Genomic DNA, 14,427 nt, shown 5'->3' on the forward strand with positions numbered 1-14,427 from the left:
GAAATTTTTCTAAGTTTTCAAGATTTGGCTAGATCTCTTCATCTAAAGCTCACAAAGGAGGAAAAATAGGTAAAGTAAGCACTCTATTTATTGGTTATGAAGTTTGGATGAAAATTTGGTGTAAATAATTGGAAATAAGTGAAGATTGAATAGGGTTAGAAATGGATATTCAAGGTATTTCGAAATTTTAAGGGTTTTTAAGCATATTGATAATTAAATATCATTTTGTTGGGGCTTTTAAGAGTATTTATGTTTGAATATCTTTCCTAAGTGATATTGGAGTAATTTGAGTTCTTGAAAAAGTCTAGTTTTAGACGAAAGATGCCAAGAGGAAGAAGGGCAAGCTTCAAAAGGTGGGTAAATATGACTTTTTTAATTATTTTAATATAATTAAGCATGCCTATTCTACAACCTCGTGTTAAAACGTATTTTGACAAACTTTGTGATGTTAACAATGGTTTCAAGTTTGTTTTGTGAAATCTAGATATATTATGTAAATATGTTATTTTGTATTTAGTTTTGAGCATGGGGAACAAGCCTTTCAAATGTTTGATATCTCAAAAGCAATTTTTGTCTGTGACTAGTTGAATGATTGCAAATTTGGAAATTGAAATGAAATGATTTATTTTGCGTAGACCCTAGCGTTGGGTTAATTTGTCTTGAGATTAATGATTTGGTTTAGCCTTTGCTTTGAATTTCTATTGTGTTGATAATTGGGAATATGCTTTGCCTGGAAATGGACTTTTTACACTTTGATTTCATTCTGTTTGAACCCTTTAATCTTGGATGGTGAATGGATTACCCTTTCCATTTGGAAACGAATATTTGGATATTTGGAAACATAGTACAAAATGTTTTAGTCGACCCTACTTAAGTTATGGCCCTGTAGCTAGTGACTATAGTCACTAGCCATTATGCACAATGCTTAGTTTTGATTGGGTAGTTGATTGAGTCTTACCCCTTTGATTTGTTTTTTTTTTGTGGTTGATACGATCCTACCACTTTCGATATATAGTCAATGACTATCATGTATCTGACCCATTTGGTGCTATGACACATTTTGATTTGGTTGTCCATGTTACTTAGTGCTTTGGGAACTATTTGAAATGATATCTGACATTATGGAATTAAGACTTAATATTTGTTTTGAGCTTTAGAGTTGGTATTGATATTGTTTCAACCTTGGTCCTTGAGTTTCGCATTTGTTTGATGTTGACATTTGCATTGGATATTCGTCTCGACCTTGATTTTGGATTGGGTATTTGCCTTGACTTTGGTATTTAAACTTGTCATATGAATTTACTATGAATTATGTTATTTTTGTATTCCCTAGTTTTCTTCAAGTATTTTCTACTGATAATCACATTATTCACTTCCTTTGGAACCAAAACCTCGTTTTCCCCAACATCTTTTATGAAAGCTTTAAGACCCAATATTTATTAATCATTTTCTGGAGAATGCTTGAACATTTTACAAATTATGATTTTATTTCAAAGGCTTAAGAATCGATTTTCAATAAAACTTTATAAATTCATTCTTAATGAGTTTATATCCGTCGAGATGATGGTATTGAAGTTTTGTTTAGTATGTGATCATACTTGGCACATAACTCACACCTTGGGATGTTTGATTTCACTTGAGATTAAGGTTCCCAAACCTTTGAAGGTTTGATATGGTTGAAAGGCAACTTTGTTATTTCTTGACATGGATTACTTGCATTATTGTTTTAAAAGTATCTTTGACAAACACTCTCCCATTTAGCTTGTTCCCCCTCCCTGTATCTACTCACGAAGTTATTTATAACTCACACATGTAAGATGCATTTGTTTTGCAAATCAATAGTTTCTTGGCTCGTTGTCCTTTAAGAAGAGCCAACATTTTGGTCAGTCTTTGGTAGGTAACTTTATGGCATCCAGTAGGCATCAACCCTTTTGTTTCAAGTCATACTTTACTGGTCCTATTTGGTTTGGTCATTTTTGTTTGACTATTATGAATATGAATATGTTTACGCCTCATACAAATGACATGTATATGGAATTCGCCATGTAATGGCCATACTATGTAAATGTCACAATATGGCTTATAAATGATATTTTGCTATGTATTGCTTCCCCATTTTGAGCACGTGAGCATGCAAACTAACATGATTTAATCTTATGTGACTTAATGTGTTCATACATGTTTGAGATACGTTTCCATGGTGATGAGTCCCATGAGGTAATTTTGAGTATCTGCTTTGCTTTGCTATTTTGAGGCTTGCATGGGTTAAGAGGGTAACTCTCATCGATACACTTGTGCCAGTCATGGCCCTTGAGTTTGGGTCATGACACAATGTCACACTATTGCCAATCACATTTAGCATCCACTTGTCCATGCTTGCTTTAAACTATAAGTGTGTATTAACTAAGGTCTGAAATGGATTTAAAGTATGTAATAATTTTGTATCTCAATTAGCACAAAGTCTTTGTGAGTTGATCAGCATTCATATTGGTCTCCCTAAATATGTGTGTCCTCTTCACTTTTAAGTCTCTCTAAATGTAACAACTATTTCTATAACCTCTATGGACACCTTGAGGACTAGTGGTCCACAATACACATTCGATGAGTCACCTTCGCTGTGAAGTTTGAGAGTTATGCTCCAATATGGTGTTATAAAAATAATAAAGCTTCTCTAATTGTCAGGATTTCAACCAAATTGGCATCACCAAATCCAACGGATTTAGTGAACATGGGTTTTACATTTTCATAATAGTATATAGGAGTCTATTTAGTTTTCATATATAAAATAAAAATTTATCACCAATACTATTTTTTTTTTGTAGATTATGTGTTGATTTCTCCCTAATTCCATATCATTCTTTTAGGTGTGTTAACTATTTTTGAAAAAAAAATGACATAATAATATTTAAAAATATCCCCAAATTATTCAAGAAAATTCAAATAAATTTTTATTTTATTATTGCGTTCAATCAATCTATATACTTTTATTTTGAGCCAAATAAGTCGTTGAACTTTTTTTTTTTAACTAAATAAGCCCTTGAGCTGAATAAGCTCTTATGACTAATGATTGACTTAATCAAAATATCACTTGTCATTCTATACCTCATGATACCGATATGGCATGTTAACATATCATGCATAAAGATGCATAATAAAATGTATGAGAACTCCAAGGATTTAGTAGGATACATTGAGGATGTATTGTTCATATTGGATGAATCTACTAAATATAAGTTATCATTAAAGTTGTACACATTAAAAAAGAAAGGGTTGGATTTATTGAAATGTTCTTGTGTATTTATCTCATACATGTAAGGAGGTTAATAGCAGTGAATTCGAGTCTTTGATGATACAATTGCATAGGATACAATGTGTATACAAAGAAACTACAAAATTTTAAGGAGTGAAAGGCATAACACGAAGTGACATAAGCATATAATGCATACAACATAGTCCAATTGAAATGGTTCCAATGAGCAAAAGGGACTATATGCATATATAAATAAAGTCATATAAATCCTATTAAAAAAGGCTCATATAGGAATATATTTAAATCATTAGCTCATGGAACTAATAAAAGGTTCTGAACATTGTTAATGTAATAATGAAGCCATACTAATAGAACTTGGGTCTTATTAAAAAATATGATATATGTTTGGACATCAATTAGATAAATAAAAACAATTAACCATATTTAAAGTCATAAGTTAGTCTTTTTAGAGACACGATTGCTAGATGGATTGGATCCACATACGATGAGGTAGCAATTGGCTTTGTGCTAATGGGAGAATGTTGGAATGAGCCTTATAGCCAATTTAGATTGATCAAGGCTTAGTTCCAATCATGCAATCATGTCATTCACATTGAATGATTATAGGTTTTCATTCATCAATAAGACATCAATTATAAAGGTTATAAGTCTATTAGATAAAGTCCATGAGATTAATATGCCTTGCAAGGGAATTGTAATGGGTTACAATTATGAGATCCCTATGCATCAAAGCATAATCTTTAAATATTCCTAGTCGATGTATCATTGAGACTGGACTTAATGATTCTTAGAGATTAGTGTATTCTATGTTCCTTACTTGGAAAGTAAGCAACCTATCTCATAGGTTGAAGTATACAGATACTTGGAACTAGAATGTAGGTGCTTGTTCCATGAACAAGTTCACTGAACATGACCCGAAATGAGAAATGCATTTGGTCTCTCACTCTAGTATCTATACAAATATTTCTCATGTGTTAGTCATGTAAATACTCCTTAAACTTAAGACACTCGATTGTCTGATAGTTAGAGTGCTATATATTTGATAATATCCTTACGAGTCCTACCAAGGATGCCAAAATAGGATATGGTTGGTTGTAGCATGAAGCATGTGAAGGCAATGAATGGTTGATAAAGGAATCATCACCCCAAGTGATTTAAGGGACATAGCCTAACAATTTTTGGTTGATATTAGCTTGCTGAAGTCTTTAAGTAAGGTGACTTGGAGATTATGAAAAAGAGTTTCATAAGTTTCTATAAAGCTAATGATCTAACTTCAAGAATGAATATGAAGATCAATAAAAGTAGACACTGCACTATGTTCTTATCATTTTCAAGATATATGATGAGAGAATGAATTACTCTGATAGACCGTACATTGTCAAAGAACCCTTTGACTCTTCTAACTATTAGGTGGCCATGATGCATTGCTAGATGCCAATCTTAGTCTATGGAATTGAAGTAATTAATTTAATAAAAATTATAATTTAATTCCATTGTCAACATGTTAGGAACCTAATGGTCATAAACAATAAGTTGCATGATGAATTAAATTAGAAGTGTCATGATTTAAGTTGGACTTAAATCATACACTAGGTGTTTAACTTTTGAGGACTTAATTAAAATAGTTTAATTAAGCATAAGGCCAGTATTATAATTAGTTATAATAGTTAAGCCTTAATTGCAAACAAATAAAGTAAATTTAATTTAATTTTAATTTACAATGACTCAATTAAAAAGTTTAATTAAATGTTGGACTAATATTATGAAGGGTTATAATATTGAGGCCTTATTTGCAATTCAAAAAGTTAATTAACCTAAATATTAATATCACTTTTCAACTACTCATAACACAAGTGAAACACACAAGTTTGGTTTTTGAGTTGTTAGAAAACTAACAAGAAAAGCCTAACCACATACTTTTTTGAGTGACTTGGAAAAAAAGTTTTCTAACTTTGTGATTCAGCTAGGAGGAGTTTGATTGTGTGAAGAAGATAAGTTGTTGTCCACCTTGCTAGCACAAAGGCATAGTTGAGAAAGCTCCCTCCTTGCGAAGGTTCAAGTGTAACTATGTATGCAACCGTTGAAGGCCAAGCATTTAAGTGGCTTGGGTTTTTCGCTCCCTTTGTGGTGTTCATGGGTTGGACAAGGAAAAAGTACCATCACGATAACCACATCACTTAGTAAAGCTAATCTTATTTTTTCTGATTATTTCTTTCTTCTGATTTTGTTTGTATTAAAACCACCAAGGAGATCCATGGTAGGTGCGGCGTGTTTTCGTTTTTCATTTACAATTTTTTTTGTTTCATTCCATTACGTTTCATCGAATCATGTTGTTCCCAACAATAACCCCCTCCTCCTGACTTCAACTTTTTTTTGCCTACACTTTTTTCTTTTTATTTTTTTCTTTTCTTTTTCTTTCATCATAATTCTACACCCCCAAACATATATCCTTTTAATGTAGATAATGGGGTGAACACTAAGTGTGGTTGAATTTTTCAACAACTTCACCCTTTCTACCTTATTCATCATTTAGCTCAATACATTTCCTAAAATGATCTACATACTTAGGAGTGAAGGAGGCAAAATTGGAAATTAATTATAGGCTAGGCTAAATTTATGTTTGACAAAGAAAAGGTAAAATTAGGTTCAATGGGGTATACTAGGGATAAAAATAAATCAAGGTAGGCTCAAACGGTCTAAAAATGACCTAATTCATCTCCTTAACTTTGTCTAAGATTTCGTCTCGAGAGAGAATCAAACAAATTCTAGAATTCATGACATTACAGAAAATTTTCATCAACATAAACTCTTTAAATATGCACAACAATTATAAAAAAAAAGATAAAGTGCTCAATTTATAGAAATCACATCCTAACAATGATACTAACACAATAATTCATCATAAACTCACACAACATCCTCAGTTTTATAAAAGTCTAAATAACTAAATTCTCATCATTGAATTGGGACGAATCATCAAAACATCGACATAAAACAACTCAAGTTATGGACCAAATAGACTTTAAAAAAACTAAACATCAAACAAACTAACTAAAACAATCATGGAAATAAATAAAATAAGCATAAAACATAAATAAAATGAAAAAGATAATACCCTCCTTAAACTCCTTAATGTGAAAATAAAAAAAGAAAAAGTAAAAGAAAACTCCTTTGTCATTGGTAGAAATGCGGGGAGAGATATAATTTTCCTCCTCATCTTTAGCGTTATCACCAAAGCTAGTGGGAGGATTCGATAAAGCCAAAAAAATCACCATATGAAATAAAAGTAATTTTAAAGAAAAAGAGTTTCAAAAAGCTTGGGTTACCTCCCAATAATAGCTTCTTTATAGTCAATAGCTTGACTATGGTTGACTCTTCATTGTTGAGGATAGACCTTAACCATACTAAAGCGACTGGACCATCTTGATTTGTGTTTCCATGAAAAAAGCTTGAGATGTGAATTAGAAAGTAACACTTTTTGTACCACCTCAAAATCTCTTTTATTAATATGCTTATCATGCCACTACTAAATTCCAATATGTGGTGGTGGTGGTGGTGGTGGCTTTAACTCAAAAGTTGGTGCTTGTTCAGTTAAGGTGGAGAAATAGGCTAATTTTTTTGTAACTCATCAACTAAATCGAATCCATAGCAACGTTCTGTAGATAAGGATACTTAGTTCTATTAAACACATTTAACTCAACTCCCTCCTCTCCAACTTTAAGGTTAGCTTGTCATTCTTCACATCTATGATTGCTCCTACTGCAGCCAAGAATGTTTTTCCCAAAATAAAAAGAATTTTAACATCTTCTTCCATTCTGTTTGCTAACTACAAAGAAACTATAGTAGGTTTTATTTCCTTAAATCCAAGTTTCCTGGGGATAAACAATGGCATAAGTGAAACACTAACACCTAAATCACACAAAGCTTTAGAAAATTCAACAGTATCAATAGTACAAGGGATAGAGAAACTCCTTGGATCCTTGAGCTTTGGTGGAAGCTTATTTTAGATTATCGCACTACTTTCCTCTGTAAGTGCATCTATCTTAAAATCTTTCAATTTCCTCTTTTTGGACATGATATTTTAAAGAAATTTGCACAAGTAGGTCTTTGTGCCAAAACATCTATAAAAAGAATCTTATTGTAAAGTTCTTTAAACAGTTTCAAAAACTTCTGCAATTGCTTGCACTTTATTTAAATTCAATGCTATAGGAAAAGGAATGGGAGGCACATATAGCTTGACTTGTGGTGGTGTAGGTACTTCCTCCCCTTGCTTAACTCCATCAAGTTGAACTTGCTTGCTATAAGCCTTCACTTGATTAACTCCATCTCCACCATCGACCATGTTTTTGCCTTTCACCTCATCAAGCTACTTACCACTGCTTAAATTAATTGCATTGCATTGCTCAGTTCCTTCACTTTTGGGATTAGGTTCATTGTCGCTCAGTAAAGTTCCTTGAGGTCAATTGTTGATGGCATTTGCAAGCTAACCTATTTGTGTTTCAAGATTTCAAAGTGATGCCGCTTGACTTCAAGTGATGGCATTATTCTTTGCCATGTATTGCATGAACATATCTTCCATAGACGGCTTTTTCTCAAGCACAAGAGCACTAGCTTATGGTGGAAATCCAAGAGGAAAAATTGGATTTGCTAAAGATAAAGCTCATTGAGTGTTGCTCCATAAAAATTAGGGTGATTCCTCCATCTAGGATTAAAATTGTTAGAATAAGGATTATTCTACTATTTATTGTAACTTCCAACATTGACAGGACAATGATAACTAGCATGCCCTTCCCCATATAGTTCCATTGTTACAAAAGGGCTCTGAATAGAATGAACTCGAAGACTATTGAATCTCTTAGTTAAAGCAACTACTTGTTGATAATTCTATTTTATAGAATTATTTAACTCCAATTTTGTTATTAAATATTAGCTAAATCCTAAATTTTTTATTATAATTTATTTATTTTTAGTTGTTTTTATAATTAGTTTATTTTTAAGTGAGTTATTTTAATTTTATGTTATTCTTTTTAATTTGGTTATTATTTATTAGTTTTATATTTTTTGTAGAAACTAAAAGAAATTGGGTTTAATTTTGGAAAGTGAGATGTTGAAAGACCCGAAAAAATTTAGTTGCATATGCTTCAGTTGTTTGGCCATAACTCACTCTACAGAACTCCAAATGATGTAATTTTTGAACCATTGGAAAGCCAAGAGACAGAGATACAACTTTTATGAAGATCATTTTACCCATTTCTGCCTCAAAGATAGAGAAAATCGCGTCAGAAAATGGCTGGATGTACTATGCTGGGAATGGAAATTTGTAAAGACTAATAATTGATTTTTGGGCCTCTCATTACACTTTTAAGCCCAATTAAACCCTAGGTCAACTGAAAGAAGTTTAGGTTAAGTTTATTAGTATAAATAGGATAGTTTAAAGAACTTTTAAGAGATTCAAGAAATTAGAAGTTGAGGTTGAAACTTGGAGCTCAAGATGGTAATTATTGTTTTGTTTTCTTCCTTGGCTCTTATATTTCTTGTTACTTTCAACAGTTGAATTTATTAGAATGTTATTTGTTTTTCCAATCATGAGTAGCTAATTTTCTTTTCTAGGATTGCAATTAAACTCACTTATAGTCTAAATTTTTAATCTCTTTCTTACTTATCTTTAATGGGATTTGAATTGTTTATTTCAATTTGTTCTTCATGCTTTTAATTGCCTGATCACCAATTAAATTGATCTAGGAACCTAAACAAACTTGGAAAAGGGAGTTTAGTGTAAATTAAAATTGGGATAGCATATGATCATATTAATTGATTTGCATATAGGATAAGGATATACCTATAGGCCATATGTAGCCAGATTTGAGCCTGAACTTAATGAGTCTGTTTTAATTTCAATTCACATAGGGATATAGTGTTTTGGTTAAAATAAATATTTTTATAAGATGACTCCAGGGACCCTTATAAATAATTTAGGACTCTAGGTTAACAATTCAACCCATTGAAATAAGTTAAGGAAGAAAGGTAAGATTTAGATGAAGTGTGAGGGATATTGTAATCCTAGACTTGTTTGATTTGATTTTTACCCAATTATATTGTTGCTTTGATTTTTCTTTTTAGTATAAATTTTGGTAATTAGTTTTAGTTAATTAATTTAGTTATTCGAATTTGATTGTTTGGATAAGATTAACTTGTTATAATTTTAGTACTTTGTAAAATTTTAGATCAATTCTCTGTGGGATCGATACTCTGCTTGCTTATATACTATCTATTCGATATGTATACTTGCGTAGGAGAATTTTAACTAACAAGTTTTTGGCACCGTCGTCGGGAATTATTTCTAAAAAATTTTTCTAACACTAATACCAAGCAATTTGGTCTTACTTCAAATTTTATTTTTCTTGTTTTAATTTTAGATTTTGTTTACTTGTAGATATCTTTGGTCATTGTATGCAAAAAAGAGACAACTTGAATCTTGTTCCTTTGATCCTCAGATAGAAAGAACTTTCAAAAGACGTCAAAGTGAGAATTTGCAAGTTGCAGCTTTAAATCAGACAATGGTTGAGGATAACAATAACAATGGCAATAATGCCATTAATTTAGTTCTTGAAGCAAATAGAGCACTGCAAGATTATGTTATTCCTCTTTCGCAAGGTTTGCACTAAAGCATTAGGAGACCCTCCATCAATGCAAATAATTTGGAAATTAAACCAGCTTACATTCAAATGATTCAGTCTTCAGTCCAATTTGGTGGGTTACCCAGTGATAATCCTAATTCTCATTTGATCAATTTCCTGGAGATTTGCGATACCTTTAACTACAATGGAGTAACTGATGATGCTATTAGATTGAGACTATTTTTGTTTTTCTCTGAAGGATAAAGCAAAAAGCTAGCTTAATTCACTGCCCAATTGGTCTATTAGTACATGGGAGGACTTGGCTTAAAAGTTTCTCGCAAAGTTCTTCCTGCTTGTAAAGACTGCAAAGATGAGGAATGATATCACCTCATTCACACAATTTGATGGTGAGTCCTTGTGTGAAGCTTGGGAGAGGTTTAAAAAACTATTGAGAAGATGTCCACATCATGGGATTTCTGATTAGTTGCAAGTTCAAACATTCTACAATGGGCTGGTTGAGTTAATTAAAACCACAATTGATGCTGCTACTGAAGGGGCATTGATGAGTAAGAATGCTGTAGATGCTTATAATTTGTTAGAAGAGATGGCTTCAAATAATTATCAATGGCCTTCAGAAAGGTCGAGTTCAAGAAAAGTTGTTGGAGCCTATGAGATTGATGCAATTGGCAACCTAGCTGCTCAAGTGGTTCCACTGTCCAAGAAATTTGACACATTGAGAGTTCATGTAGTTCTAAATTGATTTATAGTTTGTGAGATGTATGGGGATGGCCATTCAAATGATCAATGTCCATATAATTTTGAATCAGTCCATTTTGTGGGGAACTTCAATAGACAGCAGAACAACCCATATTCCAATACTTATAATCCTGGTTGGAGAAACCATCCCAATTTTTCATGGAATAACAATGCGAGGCCTTCCAATCCAAAACCCAACATGCCTCCTGGTTTTCAACAACAAGTTAGACCACCAGTTCCTGAAAAGAAGTCCTAAGTGGAAGAACTTCTCTTGCAATATATATCAAAGAATGATGCTATAATTCAAAGCTTTGGAGCATCCTTGAGAAATCTTGAAACCTAAATGGGACAGCTTGCAAATTCCATCAACAATAGACCTCAAGATTCCCTACCTAGTGACACACAAATCAATCCTAAAGGTAAGGAACAATGCCAAGCAATCACTTTAAGGAGTCGAAAAGAGATTGAAGAGGTGAATGAAAAAGCAATTGAACTTGAAAATGAACATGTTGATAATGAAAGAATGTGTGAGAAAGAGAGTGAAGTCAAACAGAAAGAATATGTCAAGGCTAAAAATCAAGGAGCTTCTTAAGTCATCCATCCTCCACCACCTTTTCCCCAAAGGCTCCAAAAGCAAAAGCTTGAAAAGCAATTTCAGAAGTTCCTCAGTGTCTTCAAGAAATTACACATAAATATTCCTTTTGCTGAAGCTTTGGAACAAATGCCCAGTTATGTCAAATTCTTGAAGGACATCCTCCCCAAAAAGAGAAAGCTAGGTGAGTTTGAAATTGTCTCCCTTACAAAAAAATGTAGTGCAATTCTCCAAAACAAACTGCCACCAAAACTCAAAGATCCAGGTAGTTTCACAATCCTTTGCACAATTGGTAATTTATTTTTTGCAAAAGCTTTGAGTGATTTAGGTGCAATTATCAATTTAATGCCTTGGTCAATTTTTGAGAAATTTGGTTTGAGGGAATGCAAACCCACTTCTGTTACTTTGCAATTGGTTGATCGTTCTTATGTGTACCCAAGGGGAATTATTGAAGATGTTCTTGTCAAGGTAGATAAATTTATTTTTTCAGTTGATTTTATAATTCTTGATATGGAAGAAGATAAGCAAATTCCAATCATCCTTGGGAGGCCATTCTTAGCAACTGTTAGGGCTCTAATTGATGTTGAAAAAGGTGACTTCACTTTAAAAGTTCAAGACCAACAGGTAACATTTAATATTTTCAAAGCTTTAAAATTACCTGTGACATCTAAAGACTGGTTTTCTGTGAGTATGGTAAATAACTTTACACATGATGTTTTCGTAGAAAAAAATCCCAATGATCCTCTTGAAGCATGTTTAGTTGCTAACTTTGATAAGGATGATGATGAATTTATTGAATATTCAAATTTGTTGAATGCTCACTCCAAATTTAAAACTAATCATCAATTTGAGTCTTTAGATATTTCAGCTTCTTTGATGCCAGCTTTTAAGCCTTCCATTGAGGAGCCACCTACTTTGGAACTTAAACCTCTGCCTACACACTTGAGGTATACTTTTCTTGGAAAATCTTCTACTCTTCTAGTTATTATTTCTACTGTTTTTACTAACATGCAAGAGGAGAAGTTATTGAGGACACTTAGAGAATTTAAGAAAGCAATAGGGTGGACCATAGCTGATATTAAGGAAATTAGCCCTTCTGTTTGCATGCACAAAATTCTCCTTGAGGAAAATCACAAAGCCACAATTGAACAACAAAGAAGATTGAATCCCATCATGAAAGAAGTAGTCAAAAAGGAAATCATCAAGTGGTTGGATGTCGGAATAATTTATCCTAGCTCTGATAGCTCATAGGTAAGTCCAGTTTAATGTGTTCTTAAGAAATGAGGAATGACTATTGTTGCCAATGACAATAATGAGCTTATTCCAACAAGAACTATGACTGGATGGAAAGTGTGCATGGACTACCGCAAGCTCAATAAAGCTACAAGGAAAGATCACTTCCCTCTTCCATTCATTGATCAAATGTTGGATCGCTTGGCTAGTAAGGAATATTATTGCTTTCTAGATGGATATTTTGGTTATAACCAAATTGTTATTGCTCTTGAAGATCAAGAAAAGACTACATTTACATGTCCTTATGGCACTTTTACTTTTAAAAGAATGCCATTTGGATTATGTAATGCATTTGCCACCTTTCAGAGATGTATGATGGCCATATTCACAAACATGGTGGAGAAATGTTTAGAGGTATTTATGGATGATTTTTCTGTCTTTGGAACTAATTTTGATGATTGTCTTTTAAATCTTGCTAAGGTACTCAAGAGATGTGAAGAAACAAATTTGGGGCTCAATTAAGAGAAATGTCACTTTATGGTGCGAGAAGGTATTGTTCTTGGGCACAAAATCTCTAGTAATGGCATTGAGGTAGATAAAGCAAAAATTGAATTAATCGAGAAACTACCACCTCCAATAAATGTTAAAGGTATTAAAAGTTTTCTTGGTCATGCTGGTTTGTACAGAAGATTTATTAAAGACTTTTCAAAAATTTCTAAGCCACTTTGCAATTTATTGGAAAAAGATGTGCCATTTAAGTTTGATAATGGATGTCTTGTTGCTTTTGATGAATTGAAGAAAAGATTAATATCTGCACCTATCATAATTAGTCCTGATTGGACTCTCCCTTTTGAATTGATGTGTGATGCGAGTGATTATGCAGTGGGAGCTGTTTTGGGACAAAATAAGGTAAAATCTTCCATTCCATCTATTATGCTAGCAAGACTTTGAATGAAGCCCAGAAAAATTATACCACAACAGAAAAGGAGCTTTTGGCTGTGGTTTTTTCTTTTGACAAGTTTCACTCCTATCTCGTGGGGAAAAAGGTGATAATGTACATTGATCACTCAGCTATCAAATATTTAATTGCCAAAAAGGATGCTAAGCTAAGATTGATAAGGTGGATTCTTTTACTTCAAGAATTTGATCTTGAGATTCGTGATAGAAAAGGAACAAAAAATCAAGTTGCAGATCACTCTCCAGATTGGAGATTGAAGCTCAAGGTAAGGATTCAACCTTAATCAAAGAGACTTTTCCTAATGAATAAATCCATCAAGTTGGTAAGAAATCACTTCCTTGGTAAGCTGATTTTGTAAACTATTTGGTAAGCAATATTATTCCTCCTGATTCAAATTCTCATCAGAAAAAGTAATTTTTACATGATGTTAAATTTTACTTTTGGGATGAGCCTTACTTGTTCAAGTTGTGTAAAGACCAAATCTTTAGAAAATGTGTCCCGGAAGAAAAGATTCAAAGTGTGCTTCACCATTGCCATTCTTCAGATTATGGAGGACACTTTTGAGGAACAAGGACTGCTGCTAAAGTCCTCCAATCAGGTTTGTATTGGCCTACATTATTTAAGGATGCTCACAATTTTGTTTTGCATTGTGACAGGTGCCAAAGGGTGGGAAATATCTCATGGCAACATGAGATGCCTCTCAACAACATCATGGAGATAGAAATTTTTGATGTATGGGGTATTGACTTCATGGGTCCGTTCATATCTGCATATAACCATAAATACATTTTGCTTGTTGTTGATTATGTCTCTAAGTGGGTTAAAGCGGCAGCCTTTCCTCATAATGATTTGAAGGTGGTAATGAATTTCATCAAGAAGAATATTTTCACTCGATTTGGCACTCCAAGGGCAACTATTAGTGATGAGGGAAGTCACTTTTGCAACAAGTATTTTGATGCACTTTTGGCAAAATATGGAGTCAAACACAAGGTTGCCACTG

At 32.9% G+C, this 14,427-nt stretch overlaps 1 protein-coding gene and 1 long non-coding RNA gene across 2 annotated transcripts; both read left to right on the forward strand.

Moving 5' to 3' along the window:
* On the forward strand, positions 271-5,555 carry LOC108663323. The gene is made up of 2 exons (XR_001929281.1): positions 271-353; positions 5,235-5,555. It is a non-coding gene; the product is annotated as an uncharacterized LOC108663323 (long non-coding RNA).
* Positions 12,524-12,991, forward strand: LOC108663244 (RNA-directed DNA polymerase homolog). Its single transcript, XM_018126830.1, has one exon. It carries the CDS (start codon positions 12,524-12,526, stop codon positions 12,989-12,991), a length of 468 nt encoding a protein of 155 aa, XP_017982319.1.

Source organism: Theobroma cacao, chromosome 9, assembly GCF_000208745.1.
Source record: "Theobroma cacao cultivar B97-61/B2 chromosome 9, Criollo_cocoa_genome_V2, whole genome shotgun sequence".
NCBI classification, from domain to species: domain Eukaryota; kingdom Viridiplantae; phylum Streptophyta; class Magnoliopsida; order Malvales; family Malvaceae; genus Theobroma; species Theobroma cacao.

Coding starts and splice junctions, on each gene's coding strand:
- LOC108663244 (XM_018126830.1), top strand. CDS start 12,524: ATGACTATTGTTGCCAATGACAATAATGAGCTTATTCCAACAAGAACT.